Below are 20,381 nucleotides of genomic sequence, written 5' to 3' on the forward strand. Positions count from 1 at the left end.
AATATTACAAGAATCTTTATCATACAACAGCATATCACAGGCAGGTAGGAACCATGGCTGCACTGTCAAATATCCTGGAGAAAACAGCACTGCCATTCACAGAGGAAGGAAAAGGCCAATAAATATTTGTTATTAACTTATTAACTGATTCACAGTGCTAGTGGGTGATTAAGTATCAGCTATGATGGGCGACTTCAATGCATTCACTTGGTGTGAGAGGTGATGCAGCAGTGACCCTGAGGTTATTTACCAGCCACTTTAATTCATCAATCGTCTCCCCCTTTGACCTCTCTGTGGCTTCCTTCAATGTTACAATGAGGCCCAGTGCAAGTGACATGACCATTTCTATCTACTCGCTAGACTAAGTGGGACCTGTTGGGTTCCATGTTCACACGGGAGGGCTGGTCCCCAATGCAATTTTCCACCTCTCCACCAATTCCAATATTTGAAATTGGTGGGGAGGTTTTCTGGAGCGCTAGTATGGGTGTTGTGGGCCGAAGAGATTGATTTCCAGAGGGCTCGTATAGACATTGTGGGCCGAATGGATTCTTGGGCTGGCAGCTCAGCCACTCGGGCCTGGTGGGCTGGCAGCTCAGTCAGGTCTGGTGGGCTGGCAGCTCAGTCACTCAGGCCTGGTGGGCTGGCAGCTCAGTCAGGTCTGGTGGGCTGGCAGCTCAGTCACTCAGGGCTGGTGGTCTGGCAGCTCAGTCACTCAGGCCTGGAGGGCTGGCAGCTCGGTCATTCGGTGTGTGTGTGTGTGTGTGTGTCTCACCTCCCCTCACACGGGGGGGGGGGGAGGGCTTTCTGGAGCACTAGTATGGGTGTTGTGGGCCGAAGAGACTGCTTTCCAGGGGGCTCGTATGGACATTGTGGGCCGAATGGATTCTTGGGCTGGCAGCTCAGTCACTCAGGCCTGGTGGGCTGGCAGCTCAGTCACTCGGGCCTGGTGGGCTGGCAGCTCAGTCACTCGTGTGCGTGTGTGTGTGTGTGTCTCACCACCCACCACCCCTCACCCCACCTCTGCCACCGAAGGTAGTTGAGGCCAGTTCATTGGCTATATTTAAGAGGGAGTTTGATGTGGCCCTTGTGGCTAAAGGGATCACGGGGTATGGAGAGAAGGCAGGTACAGGATACTGAGTTGGATGATCAGCCATGATCATATTGAATGGCGGTGCAGGCTCGAAGGGCCGAATGGCCTACTCCTGCACCTATTTTCTATGTTTCTATGTTTTTCTCCTTTCATTGGCTCGCTGTGAGAACCAGGATAGACTATCAAGGTTCTTTATCCTTCTTCATTGTTTTGGATCTGTAGAAAAATAAAAAGAGGAAAAATGTCATAAAATTGTCTCTCTCCCCTCTCCCTCTTGTAGTTTTCCCCTGTATGTATTCACTCACCTCACCACAGTATTTTTCTCCCTTCATTGCCTCCCTGTGAGATCCATGATTGACTATCAAGGTCCTTCACGACTGTTGGGCTGGCAGTTGACTCACTCACGGCTGGTGGGCTGGCAGTTGACTCATGGCTAGTGGGCTGGCAGTTGACTCACGGCTGGTGGGCTGGCAGTTGACTCAGCTGGTGGGCTGGCAGTTCACTCATGGCTGGTGGGCTGGCAGTTCACTCACAGCTGGTGGGCTGGCAGTTCACTCAGGGCTGATGGGCTGGCAGTTCACTCGCGGCTGGTGGGATGGAAGTTCACTCACTGCTGTTGGGCTGGCAGTTCATTCACGGTTGGTGGGCTCACATGCACTCACCCTCCATCACACACACACCTTCCATTATACACCCACTCACACCCACCCACCCCTTCTCTCACACACACACCCTCCATCACACCCTCCATCACACCCTCCATCACACCCTCCATCACACACTCACACACACACTCACACACACACACACACACACACACACACACACACACACACACACACACACACACACACACACACACACACACACACACACACACACACTCACACACTCACACACACACATCATATATATGACAGTAAAACTTTCTTGAATCTACTCATGCAGCTGAGCGCGGCTTCTTCACTAAGCGGTACTTCCGCAGCGAGTGGGACTTCTGGAATGAGCGTGGTCTCTCCACTGAGCGGGATTCCGGAGTGAGCGGGACTTCGGAATTAGCGCAACCTCTACACTGAGGGGGACTTCCGGAGTGAGTGGGACGTCTGGATTGAGCGGGACTTCCGGTATGAATGCGACCTTTGGACAGCGCTGTGCAGACCAACAATTCAGTTCAAGCACAGTGCAGGCCAGTAATTCAATTCATTTCAGTTCAAGCACAATGCAGGCCTCAGAGGGTGGTGGAGGCTGGTTCTCTGGATACTTTCAAGAGAGATCTAGATAGGGCTCTTAAAGATAGCGGAGTCAGGGGATATGGGGAGAAGGCAGGAACGGGGTACTCATTGGGGAAGATCAGCCATGATCACGTTGAATGGCGGTGCTGGCACGAAGGGCCGAATGGTCTACTCCTGCGCCTATTGTCTATTGCCAGCAATTCAATTCATTTCAGTTCAAGCATAGTGCAGGCCAACAATTCAATTCATTTCAGTTCAAGCACAGTGCAGGCCAGAAATTCAATTCATTTCAGTTCAAGCACAGTGCAGGCCAGCAATTCATTTCATTTCAAGCACAGTGCAGGCCAGCAATTCATTTCATTTCAAGCACAGTGCAGGCCAGCATTTCATTTCATTTCAAGCACAGTGCAGGCCAGCAATTAATTTCATTTCAAGCACAGTGCAGGCTAACAATTCATTTCAAGCACAGTGCAGACTCACATTTCAGTTCACTCACAACGTAGACTCTCAGTTCTGGACTCAACTGTCACTCACGGTCTTCATGGGTGACTGACTCGTCTGGCCTCTTGGGCTTTATTCTCCTGGGCCCCCGAAAGGGGCGTTACCTTCATCATGGTGACTGACAGGCGAGAAGCCCAATCTGCTGATCTCATGATTTTTAAAACGTTCATAACTTTTTTATTATTTCACTGATCGGAAAAAAACCTTCGGGGGTTGGAGCAGAGGAGGACGGTGAATAAGAAGGCGAAAAATCATAGCGATATACAGTAACGTTATTTCTAAAATGTATTTACAACATAGACAGGAAGTGGTCAAATGAGACTTTTAGTAATAGGGTAGATATTGGCTCGATTTTCTCCATTTATTATTATAGTCTGACCTGTTGCGCATGTCACACAGTCTTGTAGCTTATAACACATTAAACAACCATAAATGCTTAATGTGCTGATAACTGCTCCCATTAAGCCATTTCGACCAGTCTAGCACAGAGACACCATTTTACTGGTCCCTTCTCCACCTTCTTTCCTACTTTATATTTCTCTCTCTTTCCCAGTTCTGACAAAGGGTCCTGGGCCTGAAATGATACATGTTTTTCTTTCAACTGATAGAAAATGAAAAGATAACGCCCGACTTGCTGAACATTTCTGACATTTTCTCTTGTTATACTGGGCTTCTCTATTGGCATCCAAGGGGTGTACGTAGATAATTAAAAACAAAAATCAAATGTATCAAATCTTGTATTTGCTGTGGGATCTTTTGCTAATAGTGTGGACTTGTCCCATGATAAACTTGCTGCAAACCTATGAAGGTAATATTGAGGAAAGACCCTTCAGTGAGGCCATTTAAAAAAATATTTCACTATTTTCATATTTATTATCTATCTACCTATTTAGAGTGCACATGAAGCTTTTATATTGCACCAGGGATATTTTGGTTGCACTTCGTTTAAGGTAGGAGAATAGAGGGGCAAACAAGGTAGGCAAACAAATACTTTGTTCTGTTTATTAAAGGAGAGAGGCATTAAGTCCCATATTACGAGTACAGGCCTTCATGGACTAATATGTCATAAGTGATAGGAGCAGAATTAGGCCATTCAACCCATCAAGTCTACTCCACCATTCAATCATGGCTGATCTATCTCTCCCTCCTAACTCAATTCTTCTGCCTTCTCCCCATAACCCTTGACACTGAACTAATCAGGAATCTATCTATCTGCCTTAAAAAATATCCATTGACGGCCTCCACAGCCTTCTGTGTCAAAGAATTCCACAAATTCACCACCCTCTGACGAAATAAATTCCTCCTCATCTCCTTCCTGAAGGAATGTCCTTTACTTCTGAGGCTATGATCTCTGGTCCTAGACTCTCCCATGAGTGAAAACATCCTCTTCACATCCACTCTATGCAACCCTTTCACTATCTCGGTTGCCTCTGATTCAGCCAGGATTCCTTCATCAAAGGAAGTTGCCTGAGGAGCACTGTTTGTGATTGTCATTGTCACTGGGAAGCTCCGTTATTAAGCACCAGGTTTTGTCTTGGCTGCTGCAGGTAATACATATGTGACTTTCTGTTGGTATTAATGAGATTCACCAAGGCCATCTAAACTGCAGGGTGTAGCAATGTTACTTTCCTAAGGGAAGCTAACAGAATTGTCAGAAGTTGTATACAGTCTAAGCTTTGCTAGGATATCCTAGGTTATTATCAACTTTTCATGCCACCTTGTAATCAACTTTGCATTTTTCTGAGTAGAAAAGGATATCACTTTCAACTGTGAGTCTTTTAGGGCAAGAAGCACAACATCATGCAGTAGACAGGAAACTGCATGATGTGCCCATGTTGAGCCCATGTTGACCAACATACCCCATCTACATTTAGTTCCTCCTGCCTACATTTTGCCCATATCTCTCCAAACCTCTCCTATCCATGTACCTGTCTAAATGATTCTTAAATATTGCGATAGTATCTGCCTCAACAACCTCCTCTGGCAGCTCGTTCCATATACCCACCATCCTTTGTGTAAAAAGGTTACCCTGCAGGTTCCTACAAAGAAACAGTTGTGGGGTTTTTTATGTGATGTTATTACTGTATACCCAATTCTTGATAACAACCGGAACTAGATATGTAGTGGTCCTTGATAAACATTTGCAGTTGGCTTCTCTTAGTTATAGATTAGCTAGAGGTTGGAGAACATGGTAAATATAATGAAACATTGAATCATTGAAACATTGAAACATTGATCCTCTTCATTATACATCTTATAGGGAAATTACTGTATGCACTTCATTCCATTTCATAATGTAGCAGGAATTGGAAAGGGGAAAACTTTACAATATTTTTTCTTTGATGTGACATAAAATAAGCACATGGGAATTGATTATGTTTTGCTAGTCTTATAATCAGTGGCATTGCTCACACATGGACTTGATTTTAAAGTTAGACGTAATTTTTTTTTTGGCTTCCTGTCCAGTTCTTTAATCTTTTTAGCCACCTCTGAATCAAATGTGAATGCACAGACTCAGCCATAGGTGGGGCAGGAGGTAACTGATGGGGCTATACAATGGGGGAGCAAAGGAGGTGGGAGACACTTGTTCAATGTTTCTCTGCACTCTTGGAGTCATACAGCATGGAAACAGGCCGTTCAGCCCAACTTGCCCATGCCAACTATGATGCCCTAGTCCCACCTGCATGCATTTGGCCCAAATCCCTCTAACCCTTTCCTATCCATGTACGTGTCCAAATGTCTTTTAAATCTTATGATAGTACCTGTCTCAACTACCTCAACAGCTCGTTCCATACACCCACCATCTTTTGTGTGAAAAAGGTTGCCCCTCGGGTTCCCAATCTTTCTCCTCTTAACTTAAACCTATGCCTTCTGTTTCTTGACTTCCCTTATTCCCCTACTCTGAGTAAAAGACTCTGAGCATTTACCCTGTCTATTCCCCTCACGATCTTATACACCTCTATGAGATCAGCCCTCATCCTTTTGTGCTCCAAGAAATAAAGTCCAAGCCTGATCAACCTCTCTCTATAACTCAGTCCTGGCAACATCCTGGTAAAAATGTTGATGAAGTGATTCGTCGTACAGACCTCTGTGGATTGTAGTGACCATGTAAAAGCTAATATCCTATTTAATCATAGGGGCTAATGCAATGTTCACTCCAGGCACTGGCACCTGTTATATTGTCATCATCAAAGCCTTCCCAGGTGCTTTGAATCTATTTTAAGTTAACTTTTCCCATGATTCGATGAGGATGCTACAATTTCTCAAGGCTTTCAGAACATCCTCGAATGATTTTATTTATTGAACTGTTAAGATAGGATTCACTGGTAAGAGAGTGCATTTCAGGAATCGGTAGGATGTCTGAACCATCTTGATGGAGGAGATTTGGTTTGATTTGTTTGTTTTGACAGTGGAATTTATGAAGATGACATTGGTGGTACCTCTTCAGTGCTTTGAAGTGCCGGCCACAGACAGTCCAGATATCTTATCTCCATATTTAGTTTTAAAATCGTGTTTGCACACAACTGATCATCCATTAATGCAGCTTCTCACTTTCTTATGCTGCCAGGGCTTGAACCAAATGTAACAATTTATTTGTATTATTTATTGATTTAGAGCCTAGGCTATGGAGCTTAAATATAAAAATATTCTGAGTTTTAATTACTATTCCAAAATTATGATTAATAAAGTCAATAATGGAAATTAACAAAATGATTACAAATATGTTTATTGAATTGTAATGCTCACAAAAGCCAGAAGGATTACAATTTGTTTCTGAGCAATTATGAAACTGATTGTATTGCAATGTAAACAATGCAATGTAAACACTACTGTTTGTACAACATTTGTGTGAACAAATTTAAATGCCTGATGGTGTTCATTGATTGATATATTATACCCTCTTTTGGAATACTAATAATTTGGAAGTTAAAGTTATTTATATATATATATATCAACACCTAACAAAAATAAATATGGGAGCTGAGTTTAGAAAGAAGATTCAAGGAAAGAACTTCTGTGCAAAATTACTTTAGAATTATTTGACACCCCAACCATCACATTTCATATTCCAAATATGTAAAATTAGAAATTATAACATTTCATAGATGTTGACCGAAGTACTGAACATTTCCATCAATTTCAGTTTTTGTGTAAAATAATAATCCTGTTTCTCTAATGGGTCTCTTTACACTTGCTACCATTTAATGTCGTGCTGCATTATGTATCCTACTCCAATGGAAAAGGAACCAAATTAAGGACAAAGAAAGAACAGAATAGATAAACTAGAATGAGAGAAGCAATAGTGAATGGATAGGCAGAAGCTACAAAGTTGGAAATTGAAGTAGCGATATAAATTATAAAGTAAGTTAAAGCAATAATCTAGTGACTTCATTTGGACAGATATATGAGTAGGACAGGTTTAGGGGGATTATGGGCCAAATGCAGGCAAATGCGACTAACCCAGAATGCAAACTTCTATGGCATGGTCATGTTGGACTGAAGGACCTATTTCTGTGCTGTGTAACTCTATAACCACGATACTCTCAAATTAATTATGTGCAATCCAATGCACATAACCTAATTTTCAACATGTTCTATCACTTTATTGAAAAGTGTAGTTCTGATAAATATAACAGTAAAAAGCCTATGATAAATTGGATTTTATTATTTTTTAAATTTTGTCAGATTTTATTCATTATTTTATTTTCAAAATAATTATCTCTTCAGAACGCAAGATAATCACGAAAATCTGCAGGGTCCCTGGAAGAAATGTAGAAAGATTCAGTTTTGAAAGGTGGTGCTAGGTCAATATTCATATCTGATTTAAATATTCTATATTTTCTGTGTTCATATATTAATGATGTCCCTCCAGAAAATGTTATCTTATTTCAGAATTCTAAATTAGTTTTTTTTCTTTAGTTAACCACGGAAGAATCATGTGTTACCATTTAAATAATCACACTTTTTTTCTACATTTTGTTAAACAGGTGGGGAGACAAGTTTAATAGTGGATGTCCGTCAACTGAAAAACTATCCATTGGATCTCTATCATTTGGTAGATACGTCAGCATCAATGGTGACTAATTTAGAAAGACTGCACTCCATGGGATATTCCGTATCACAAAAGATGGCTAAATATTCCAGTGATTTCAAGTTTGGGTTTGGATCTTTTGTCGATAAGCCAGTATCTCCATTTATTAACATTCACCCAGACAAGCTGATTAATCCATGCAGGTAACTAATTACTCAACCATAATCAACTGAAACATTTGTGATTCAGGGACATTTGAATTGTTGCATAAAAACTAGAGCATGTTTAATATTATTTATGTTCAGTATCAAAATGTCCTCTTTATTTTTCTTTCAATGCAGTGTTTATGAAACATCCTGTCATCCTGCTCATGGATTTTTGCACGTGTTATCATTGACCGATAATATAACTGAATTCAGGGATGCAGTGGAGAAACAAACTATCTCTGGAAATGAGGACACACCTGAGGGGGGTTTGGACGCTTTGCTCCAAGTTGCAGTTTGTGAAGTGAGTTTTGTTTGACACCGCCGATCAAAAACTAAAACTTATTTTTGCCAAAGAAGTTCAGTACAGTAAATATATGTTCATAAGTGATAGGAGCCAAATTATGACATTCAGCCCATCAAGTCTATTCCGCCATTCAATCACGGCTGATCTATCTTTCCCTCATAACCCCATTCTCCTGCCTTCTCCCATAACCCTTGACACCTGTACTAATCAATAATTAATCTATCTCTGCCTTAAAAATATCCATTGATTTGGCCTCCACAGCTTTTTGTGGCCATGAATTCCACAGATTCACCACCATGTAGAATATAGAAACAGTTCCAGGCTGGTACTATTAAAATATAATGGGATAGATATTCTAAATTCTAGCGAGTACAAGCCGAGTCTATCCAGTCTTTCTTCATATGAAAGTCCTGACATCCCAGGAATCAGTCTGGTGAACTTTCTCTGTACTCCTTCTAAGGCAAGAATGTCTTTCCTCAGATTTGGAGACCAAAACTGTACACAATACTCCAGGTGTGGTCTCACCAATACCATGTACAACTGCAGTAGAACCTCCCTGATCCTATACTCAAATCCTTTTGCTATGAATGCTAACTTACCATTCGCTTTTTTCACTGCCTGCTGCACCTGCATGCCTACTTTCAATGACTGGTGTACCATGACACCCAGGTCTCGTTGCATCTCCCCTTTTCCTAATCGGCCACCATTTAGATAATAGTCAACTTTCCTGTTTTTGCCACCAAAGTGGATAACCTCACATTTATCCACATTATACTGCATCTGCCATGCATTTGCCCACTCACCCAGCCTATCCAAGTCACCTTGCAGCCTCCTAGCATCCTCCTCACAGCTAACACTGCCCCCCAGCTTCGTGTCATCTGCAAACTTGGAGATGTTGCATTCAATTCCCTCATCCAAATCATTAATATATATTGTAAATAGCTGGGGTCCCAGCACTGACCCTTGCGGTACCCCACTAGTCACTGCCTGCCGTTCTGAAAAGGACCCGCTTACTCCTACTCTTTGCTTCCTGTCTGCCAGCCAGTTCTCTATCCACATCAATACTGAACCCCCAATACCGTGTGCTTTAGGTTTGTATACCTAATGTGGGACCTTGTCGAAAGCCTTTTGAAAGTCCAGATATAACACATCCACTGGATCTCCCTTATCCACTCTACTAGTTACATCCTCGAAAAATTCTATAAGATTCGTCAGACATGACTTACCTTTCGTAAATCCATGCTGACTTTGTCCAATGATTTCACCACTTTCCAAATGCGCTGCTATCCCATCTTTAATAACTGACTGCAGCAGTTTCCCCACTACCGATGTTAGACTAACTGGTCTGTAATTCCCCGTTTTCTCTCTCTCTCCCTTTTTAAAAAGTGGGGTTACATTAGCTACCCTCCAATCCTCAGGAACTACTCCAGAATCTCAAGAGTTTTGAAAAATTATCACTAATGCATCCACTTACTTGCCTTCATCGCTCCGAGCATCATATCTATATACTTTTAAAACTTTGTGTGTGTGTGGGTGTATGTCAGGTTTATGTCATTTTGATTTTGCCTTTGATTCGTTGGTTCGCCAAAACCACACGCAAAAACTCCTAGATTTTTACCATTTCGTTAGCGATTTTACTTTTATATTCTCATATCCACTCCTCATTAAATTACGTCATTTTTCTCATACACAATTTAAATAAAATTCTCCCCCTTTACCCCCCCCCCACTCACTAATTTTTTCGCCTCACGCTGGGCACCTTCTCATCGCGTGCCCTGCGCGACCATAACGGCTGCTGCCGCCTGGCTCTCCTCCAAAAACGGAGAGATTTTTACCAATTCTCTAGCGATTTTACTTCCTCAACTCCCCCTCCCCCGGACCCGGCTCTGTCATGCTGGCCGAATCCAAAGATCGTCTGGTCCCCCCGCTGCTTTTCGCCATTCCCGCAGGCTTGCTCTGTCCGAAAATCCTGGGCGTCAACGGCCTGTCTGCCCGCAGGTGCATTGAGGGCATACGCAGCGTCTCGATGGGCATATGCAATGTCTTGATGTCGTACGCAGTGTCTTGATATCGTACGCAGCGTCTTGACGGCGTACACCTAGCGCGTGGTGTTGCCCGGTGTCTTGACGGCGTACGCCTAGCGCGTGGCGTTGCGCGATTATGTCAGGCTGCCCCCTCCCCTCGCAACCGTGCGTTGCGGGAACGGACCCAATGGGTCTGCACTTGGTCTAGTATCTATTAAAACTGTGTGTTTGTGTGTGTGTGTGTCATTTTGCCTTTGAAATGTATCTCCTCGAAAACCAGACGCATAAACGGGGAAATTTTTACATAAAGAGATTTTCCTTGTGATTTTAGAAATCCACTCCTCTGTACATGATGCACATTATTTTACCGACTTATTTATTAAAATTGTTGACCAATCTGACCTTTTTTAAAAATCTGACTGCTGCCCAGCTGCTGACGTTACAATAACAGTGACATTTTTACATCTTCTGTTAGAAACAATTCCTTATGATTTCAAAAATGCAATCCGCTATGAATTTGGTCCATTATTTCCCGAGATTTTGCTAAAGATTATCACCAAACTGACATTTAAAAAAAATATAAAGACTGCCCAGCTGCTGACCTCACAATGCCTTTGCTCGTTCCCCCCCTCCCGCCACTCTGCATTAATGCAGTTGCTGTCAACGCGCATGCACAGTTTTCCATGAGGTACGTTAGCCCACCCACCGCCTCATTCTTCAAAAGGCGCAGAAAGATCGAGAAAGTTCTGCAGAACAAAGATTACATAAAAACATAGAAACATAGAAAATAGGTGCAGGAGTAGGCCATTCTGCCCTTCGAGCCTGCACCGCCATTCAATATGATCATGGCTGATCATCCAACTCAGTATCCTGTACCTGCCTTCTATCCATACCCCCTGATCCCTTTAGCCATAAGGGCCACATCTAACTCCCTCTTAAATATAGCCAATGAACTGGCCTCAACCACCTTCTGTGGCAGAGATTCTACAGCTCAGCTCCGCTATAGGATTTTGTTCTGCAGATCATGAACTCAGAGGCGCCTCATGTGCTGAAACTTCTCCGCGCTGTCTGTGCAGCTCGTGAAGCCCCGCCCCTCCCCCGCCTGCCCGCCCGCTCCTTCCAGCTGTGGGTTTCCAGAGAGTGAGAGGCCGCTTCTGTCTCTCTCCGCATTTCACAGCCCACTCACTCGCCCGGCTCCCCTCACCCCCTTCTCTTCTCACCTCCTCCCCTCCCCTCCCTCTTGCTCTCCCCTCTCCCTCTCTCTCCTCCCTCCCTCTCTCTCCCCTCTCCCTCTCTCTCCCCCCTCCCTCTCTCTCTCTCCCCCTCCCTCTCTCTCTCCCCCTCCCTCTCGCTCTCTCTCTCCCCCTCCCCCTCTCTCTCCCCTCCCCCTCTCTCTCTCTTTCTCCCCCTCCCTCTCTCTTTCTCCCCCTCTATCTCCCTCTCTTTCTCCCCCTCCCCTCTCTCTCCCTCTCTCTCTCTCTGCCTCCCTCTCTCTCTCTCTGCCTCCCTCTCTCTCTCTTCCCCTTCCTCTCACCCACCCCCTGCCCTCCCCCACCCTCCCTCACCTAAACCCCCTTCCCCTCTCCCCTAAATGCCCCTTCCCTCCACCCCTCCCTTACCCCATCCCTCCATCCCCTCCCCTATCCCCTTCATTCCCTCCCCTCCCCCTCCCCCTCCCTTCCCCCACCTCTCCCCCTCCCTTCACCCCCTCTCACCCTCGTCTCTCCTCCCATCTCCCCCACCCTCCGCCTCTCACTCGCCCTCCCTCTCCTCCTCCCCTCCACCCCCCTCTCCCTCTGTCTCTGCCTCTCTCTCTGTCTCTCCCCATTCTCTCTGCCCTCACTCTCTACTCCACCCCCCCCCCCCCCCCTCTCTAGACGCGCCTGTGAGTTGGGGGCTATGTGTCAGTGGATAGGGTTATGGGGTAAAAGGAGCAAATTAATAATATTAATATAATATCAAGGGGTTAGTGAGTGTGTGGGTGTGTGTGGGGGTGGTTAGTGTGTGTGACGCCGCATGTAAGACTCAAACAATGGCCAAGAAGATAAAGAAAGTGCTGTTAAGAAATAGGTTCTTTACTAAACACAATACCTTTGAGCATTCTATTCATGGTTACTTGCGCACAATGAAAGGCTAATGTAAAATTAGATGAATTGTATAGTTGTGCATAATGAACTTCTGAATTTTAAAACCAAAGGAGCAGGAAATTCATGTCCTAAAAATGTAAGCTTCAATGTCCCATGAGGAAAAGTGAAAGATGCAACCGAGTTTCACAACAGTTCATTGTTCATATGTTTAAAATTCCCCTGAATATAATGTCCTTTATCTGATTAAAGTGTCTGTTGTTATGGATTGGTGACTGTTTAGTTTCTGCCTTTCTTGTTTCCTTTTCCCATCAGTGGAATCACTGGACCAATGATTCGAACAATTGCTACTAATCCTGGGTTGAGCAGATATTCTGCTCTGGGATTGAATTCACTCCAGCTGACTGACTGAGTTAATTCATAATTATTATTCAATTCTCCCATTATTACTCTGCTATATATTTTGCTAAGAGCATATTTATAACAAAGTGCTTTTGCAAATCTGAACAAGCAGCAGAAAACTTTTAAAACAAACAGTAATTATCACCAAGAAAACGGTCTGAGATGTATAACTACACAAGAGATTGCAGATGCTGACATCTTGAGGGGAAAAAAAACAAACTGCTGGAGGAACTCAGTGGGTCAGGCAGCATTCCTCCACAGATGATGCCTGACTTGCTGAGTTCCTCCTGCAGTTTGAGATTTATGGTTAGTCTTCTGGACTATTCTTTGCCATTATGTGCTTTAAATGACAGCAATTAAAAAATAATCTCCTTTCCTGTGGCAGATGTAAGATAATTTCACTCTGTATCTAAACTGTTGGAATTTTTAAACTTGACTAAGCATAGAGAAATATTTAATTCGCAAGCATTGATTACACATTGGGGGAAAAAATCGATGTTTCTTATCAATCTTATCATAAATTGGCGAAAGAGGATAGATTCGATTTCTCTCAGGACTTTTGTGACTGTTACAATCTGAAACTAAATAAAACTACTTTATGTTATTTGGTTTAGAGCCAAATAGGATGGCGCAAGGAAGCAAAGCGTTTGCTACTGCTAATAACTGATCAGCTTTCACACTTGGCACTCGACAGCAGATTGGGTGGTATCGTCATGCCTAATGATGGGAACTGCCACTTGAAAGACAATATGTACACTCATTCAACTGTTATGGTAAGGTAGCCGAGTGCTTATTGATTTATGAAACCTGGGAAATGCAATGCATTTACTTTTCCAACTTAATAGGCAAAACTCACTGGTGTTAAGACTTAAGACTATTCTCTAATGTTTGGAGATAAGCGCCATCAATAAATTGCAGGTTGTGCAGTCTATTCTTACATGTTTTATTTCTAAGACACTCCGTTGATACCTAATACAACATGAATGGTAAATAATCTTCGAATAAATGATTCCTGGTGTTTACATTTTTGCATTAATTATATTTTTGGTGGATGAACAGGAAGAAAATTGAAATTGTGGGAAATTATTACAAAAGAATGGACATGCCAAAATCAGTTAAAAACTACGAAAACAAAACCCATTTTGAAAGAATATTATTGCCACATAATTCTACAGTCAGGTTTATTTTCATTGCTGCAATACTCTCTCGTTTGCATTTGGTGCTGCAACTAATCCCGTTAACAATCCAACTATTTTTATGTAAATGCTGTGCACAATATTGTTTCCTAACGCATAGTTAAATGATTGTTCATTTACAGCCCTCATGCTAGAATTAAAATTTTAGCAGAAGGGGTTTATATAGTGCTGGCTAATACATAATAACATTTATGGACTTTACAGAGAACATTTCTTGGAAAAAAACTGTTTTATTTTCTCTGGATCATATACAAACAAACCAGCTGTGCAGTTTTCATTAATCTCTGGTCATAAATATCTGCTGAATGAGCATTTTGACCCTGCTGTTGCTGATCTTGAGATCAGTCTGATTGTAAGTCATGGTAGTTGCTCCGAACTAAGTTCACGGAAAAGCAATTTTCCCCATTTACTCACATCAGATGCATTTCTAAAATGAAGTGGTCTTGGAATTGATGCTAAGCACAAAATGTTTTACAAAATTTCTCAAGACCCCATCTCATTGTGTGTAATTCTCATACCATGTCTTCTAACAGGAACATCCGTCTCTGGGTTTACTTGTGGACAAACTTCTAGAAAATAGCATCCATGTCATTTTTGCAATTCAGGGATCAAGCATCAATTGGTACAAGGTGAGATCTGTATTTCCAAAATTGAGCAGAAAATGAAGCAATGTTGGGACAACCTTTGAAAAATGAATTATTTTGCAGCTGTTCAATTTACATGTAATCTGTGAAATACTGCAAAATGGTGCTAACAAGCTTTCACTCCAATGCTAACCATTACTGCAGCACAATATATTATCTGAGGCAATCATTACATTGCAATTTTAAGTAACTCTATTTGGGCTAATTTAGTGCTATACTTAATTACTTTCCCGTGATATTTTGTGCTTTATACGTACTTGTGCAAACTATAACATACAATTATTGTGAACACGCGCTCAGTCCACCGAGACCTACTGAATCTCCCGGTTGTTAACGATTTTCATTACCCTTCCCATTCAAACACTGACCTTTCTGTTCTGGGATTCCCCCATTAGCAGTGAGGCCACATGTACACTGAAGGAACGACACATATTCTTTTTGGGTATGAACGTTGAATTTTACTATTTTAAGGTTAGGGTTAACCTCTAGCTAGCAACCCCGCCACCCCCTCCCCCACACATCTTTCTTTCTCCCTTTCCAACCTCTCTGTCCCACCTGGATTTCCACCTATGTGGGTGCAGCAGCATCTATGGAGCGAAGGAAATAGGCAACGTTTCGGGTCGAAACCCTTCTTCAGACTGAATTTCCTTCGCTCCATAGATGCTGCCTCACCCGCTGAGTTTCTCCAGCATTTTTGTCTACCTTCGATTTTCCAGCATCTGCAGTTCCTTCTTAATCCCTTGCCTTTGTTGCTGATTACCTGCCACGCTTTGTTCTGCCTCGTCCCCATTCCAGCTTTCTGTAAGTAAATGTAAGAATTGCTGCTTCTCTATGTCAGTTCTAAATGTAAAATTTGGTAACCATTTTTGTGATTGTCACTAATTGGTATGTTTTTTTAAAGCCATGTGAGAAAGATTAATTGATATACAATCAATGATGTGTTTCACTTGAAGGATCTTCTCCCACTGATGCCGGGTGCAGTTGCAAGGCAGCTAAATTCAGAATTGTCTAATCTCTCTGAACTGGTGGCAGGTGCCTATCAGGTACAGTGCTACACCTGGTATTGCTTTATATATGATATATCAAACACATAGATTGATATTTTAATGAATGGCTAAACATTTCAACAATCAGATTTGTCTAATTTAAAATTTATTTCAGCGGCATAATATCATTTTCAGAGCTTTGCAAACTGCTTCTTAAATGGCTATTAATATCTCCACAAATGAAGCATTTGTTCATTTAATATGTAATGCCAACATATTGACAGAGTTGTGAGTAATATGATTTTGTTTTCAGTTATCTTTTTTTTTAAATCATAATGTTGACATTAACTATCTCAATAATAGCAAAGAGGATTAATTAAGTTATCACGCCAACGTTTAGGTAAATGTGGTCTTGGATAATTCCTAGGTAGAAATCAATGCCAAGACTTACTTTGATGTCAATGTGAAAAATGGGATGAATTATGATATAGTCAGGGCCAGATTACGTATAAGCTTCACAAGTTTAAGCTTAGGGCATCGAGATCTAGGGGGACCTCGGCATGGCCGGATTTACCTACAGGCCTCATAGGTCCTCAAAATCTAGGGGGTCTCCGTCCGGCCAAGGTGTTTTTTTCCCAGAGTAAAAAAAATCCAGAGAAAAATTTTTTTGGAGTTTCCACTTTGACGGAAATTACCCGAAATTCTGGTTCCGGCCGGCTGGAAGTTTTGGGGGGAAAAATCGCGACCATCCGTGCCTGCGCAGTTGGGGGAAGCCGGTGACGCAGTAGCGACGCAAAATGACACTGCCTCTCCGCACGTGCGCTGTGGGCCCGGGCGGGTTTAGTACTCCATTTGCACTCCACACAATCACCTCGATGCCTCGTGTCTACTCCAGGTAAGTAGTGGAATATTGCGTTGCGAGAGTGCCCGTTTCTCTGATCCAAGAGGGGTTGGGCTGCGGTGCCTGCGGCGCGGAGTCGGAGCCTCACTGCGGGAGAGGGAGAGAGAGGGGGGGAGAGGGGGGGAGAGGGGTGTGAGGGGGGGAGATGGAGTGTTCCGGAGGGAGGCTCATCTCAGCACTCGAGATACTCTTCGTTGCGGAGAGCGCTATCTTTCTCTCGCTGCCTCATCGCTCGGCTATCTCTCTCGCTCTCTCTCTCTCTCTCTCTCGCTCTCTCTCTCTCACTCGCGCTCCTCTCTCTCGTCTCTCTCTTCTTCGCTCGTCTCTCTCCTCTCTCTCTCCCTCTCTCTGCCCCTTTTCTCTCTCTCTCTCCCTCTCTCTCTCTCTCTCTCTCCCTCTCTCTCTCCATCTCTCTCCTCTCTCTCTCTCTCTCTCTCTCTCGTCTCTCGGTCTATCGCTGCTCTCTCGTGTCTCTCTCTCTCTCTCTGCGATCTCGGTTCTCGATCTGCCCCTCTATTAGTTTCCTTTCTTGAAAATTAAGATAGGTTTTAGAGCAATTATATTTTCTCCTTCATATGAATAATATCAAACAATTGGAACTGCTTTATTTTCCTTGATAACAATACTGAAAAACACCATAGTTTGCGACTTTCATTTTGCATCATATTTTTAATGTGCACACAGTAACACAGTCGAACAGTAACAGGCAATCAAATCACCACACAAAACATTTTCCAAAAAAAGGTTTTATTTACTGCAAAAACTTACAGTATTTTATTTGCAGTGTTTGCATGCTCCTTTATAACATTTTACATAACATTTTACAGTACAACTTGATTATTAAAACAAGGACAGCATCAATTCTTGATTTAAAAAATGTATACAACAATGATCCCAATCATCCCATTCCAACCAGTCATTGCTCTTCTCAACCAAAATTATTTCTGAAATATTGGTCATAAAGCTGGTGCAAAAATGCTCCAAAATAAGGCTCAGAATGCACCAGAGAGCATCTAAAACCCCAGAGCCCGTCCGCAAGGGTCTTTCAGCTTCGCGCTTGTGATATGTGCTGCATGCACTTGTTTCACATAAATTTTTTGTAATCTTGCCATGCCACCTCCCTTTTTTAGTTGCTTCATACGGGCCTGGTGTATAATATTTTTGACACTGTCATAGGCCTTTCTTACATATGCTGTCACAATGCACTGTAGTCTAAACAACACTTCAGTAATTTTCCTTTCCCTCCATTTCAGTATAATAGTGTTTTAAGCTGATAACTCGACACTAGCACTTGCAATAAATAAAAAGAGCAGCTTTCCAGCCCTTATCTCTTTGGCCACACTCGGCTGCATATTGGTGTCAATCTGGTGGATTCTTCCATCTTCCTCTCGTCGTGGGGGTGGGGGATTGGGAGGGGTCTCACAAGTGGAATAGTCTAGGGCCTCCCTTCATCTAAATCCAGCCCTGGATATAATTGGCTTGACATAAGAAGAATGGTGACATGCTCTGTGAAATGACCAAGATAATTTTGGGAATTAACAAAGCATTGTACTTTCACTTTGTTTATTAAAATATATGGTTTGCCTTCCTCATTGCAGTTTTATCATAGATCATACAAAATATCTGTTGTGCATTCCTTTGGAATGTGTTGCTTCAAGTTAGCAAAGCAGACTGCTGGAGAAAGGAGCAAATCCTTCATTGCTCCTTATCCATCTCATTGAATAAGGTAACTCTGACAAATGTTCAACCCAAGTGTAAGGCAATGACTTGAACATTTTTCTCGGACTTTAATTTTGAAACAGGCATGCACTGCTTTAGGATGCGTAGATTTTTTAAGCATTTTCATGCCTGAGCTGACAATACTTGAATTTAGAAATGATTGAATAGAATTTGGCTGGGATAATGAGAGAAATATTATTCAAGGGATGCACACGAAGAACAAATTGTAATTTAGTGATTGTTGATAACTGTCAGCAGAGCAAATCAGACAGTCAACCCAAGTGATACCAGACCAGAATGATAGCTCTTGATATGTACAGGAAGGGAATAGAGTTACATGTATACAGGGTGTAAAAATATCTAGAAATATTGAAAACACATTCCTATTATTATATTTTTACTTTTACTCATTCAGTAACTGGCCTGATAGACAGTGGGACTGCCAGGACATAAGGCTGGAGGTAGAAAGACACTGTGCCAGAGTTGTTGGAGACAAGCTCTGGCAATCAGATTACCTCCGGAGTCCATGAAAGGTGGTTGGGAATAAATTCAGACCAATAATTCAATCCAGATGGGAACAAGGAATGGTTCTGGGTTTCAGAGGGAAAGTAATCATTGCATCAGAGTGCATAAGGGGTTGTGGGAACTTCTTTCTGTTCATTGTACCTCTGAAGCAGAATTTCAAAAAGCACTTTTCTCCTGAATCTATCTCCTCCAGTTTCCTATTAGCTGGTTGGTTTTCTGGAGTTCTCAGTAAATAGTTGACTAGGACTAAATTCAGTTGACTGCCAAAGCAGAGTCTTAATTAGGTCCAACTTGCCCACACCAACCAACACGTCCAATCTACACTAGTCCCATTTGCCTGCGTTTGGCCCAGATCTTTCTAAACCTGTCCTATATTGTCAAATTTGAATTTTTAGTCACCCACCAATGTTATATCCTGTATGCTCACTCTCAACACCCTACCCCTTTCCTGTCTGTCTCTGGTGCTTCTCACCCTTCATTTCCTCTTGCAGAGCTGCATTTATTTCAAAATTTCAGGGAATATCAGTGGTGCAAACATGGATGATAATTAATCTGCAGCTCCCCTGCCATTGCCATTTTTGAAAAGGAGAAGCAGTGTATGAGGGGATGTGTGTAAAAATGGTCTGCTGGTCTCATCCCTTATCAATGAACTAATGCAGCTTTGTTGTCCACTGGCCCTGACTGGTGATTGTTACAAGAGATCTGCAGGCTCACTGCACTCAGGAGAATGCATTGCCCAGGTAGCCAAAATTATTCTGAAATCCAAGCTCTGTCAAATCTCTCAAATTAAGATTGTATGCCAAATTATGTCATTTTAATTATCGGGCAGGATCTCTGGCTGTTTGCAGTGTTGACCTCTGGAGTACAGTGAGGTTACAGTGAACCAGTAATACTAGCCATTAAATAACCACCCCGTTAATTTTAAAGTTCATTTTCCAATAACCAGCTCATTCATGTCGGAACCTCATAGCCTGCTCCTGATGACGGGGAAGATTTAATTATTCTGCTATTGGTGATTGTGCTTCCAAACTCCTTGAATACATGAGGTTGGGCTGTATAAATGTTTAACATGTGTTAGTTGGATGCTTTCCACAGCAAAGGGGCCTCCGAGCCAGCTGCACAGTGGAGCGTTCAGAGTATAGTGGCTCCAAAAAGCTTGTTACATTTAAAGGAAAGATAGGGATACGTCTGAGTTTTGTGCTGCTGTCTGTAACTGAAGCCTAAAATTGTTTTAAGACAATATGAAATTTAATCTCCCCCCGGCCCTATTTTTCAAAATAAAAAGTTAATGTGTTACGGGAACAAGTACAGATGAGGAAAACAAAGGTATTTGCTGGTGATGGAATTTCCCCGGATTAACTGCATCAGGAAAGGAAGGAGGCGTTGAGATGCATCAGGAGAGAACAGTGGGATATTCAGCCTTTCAAGCTTGCTTTGGTGTCCATTCAGATCATGCTGGCTTAATAATTCAATGCCTTGTACCTTTGATCTGAATCTTTGAAACCTCTATTGTTTATCCCAATTATTCCATCATG

The 20,381-nt window shown here is 42.5% G+C and overlaps 1 protein-coding gene across 2 annotated transcripts in view; it reads left to right on the forward strand.

Annotated features, from left to right (window-relative positions):
• The window catches only part of itgb8 (integrin subunit beta 8), an 85,167-nt gene that overhangs the window by 6,214 nt on the left and 58,572 nt on the right, over positions 1–20,381 (forward strand). For both annotated transcript variants that reach the window (XM_033046061.1, XM_033046071.1), the window contains exons 4-8: positions 7,812–8,058; positions 8,197–8,362; positions 13,490–13,648; positions 14,605–14,700; positions 15,669–15,758. In XM_033046061.1, coding sequence (XP_032901952.1) covers positions 7,812–8,058; positions 8,197–8,362; positions 13,490–13,648; positions 14,605–14,700; positions 15,669–15,758 — 758 coding nt within the window. The remainder of the gene's footprint in view (positions 1–7,811; positions 8,059–8,196; positions 8,363–13,489; positions 13,649–14,604; positions 14,701–15,668; positions 15,759–20,381) is intronic.

The sequence above is a fragment of the Amblyraja radiata genome, chromosome 2 (genome assembly GCF_010909765.2).
Source record: "Amblyraja radiata isolate CabotCenter1 chromosome 2, sAmbRad1.1.pri, whole genome shotgun sequence".
Lineage (NCBI taxonomy): Eukaryota > Metazoa > Chordata > Chondrichthyes > Rajiformes > Rajidae > Amblyraja > Amblyraja radiata.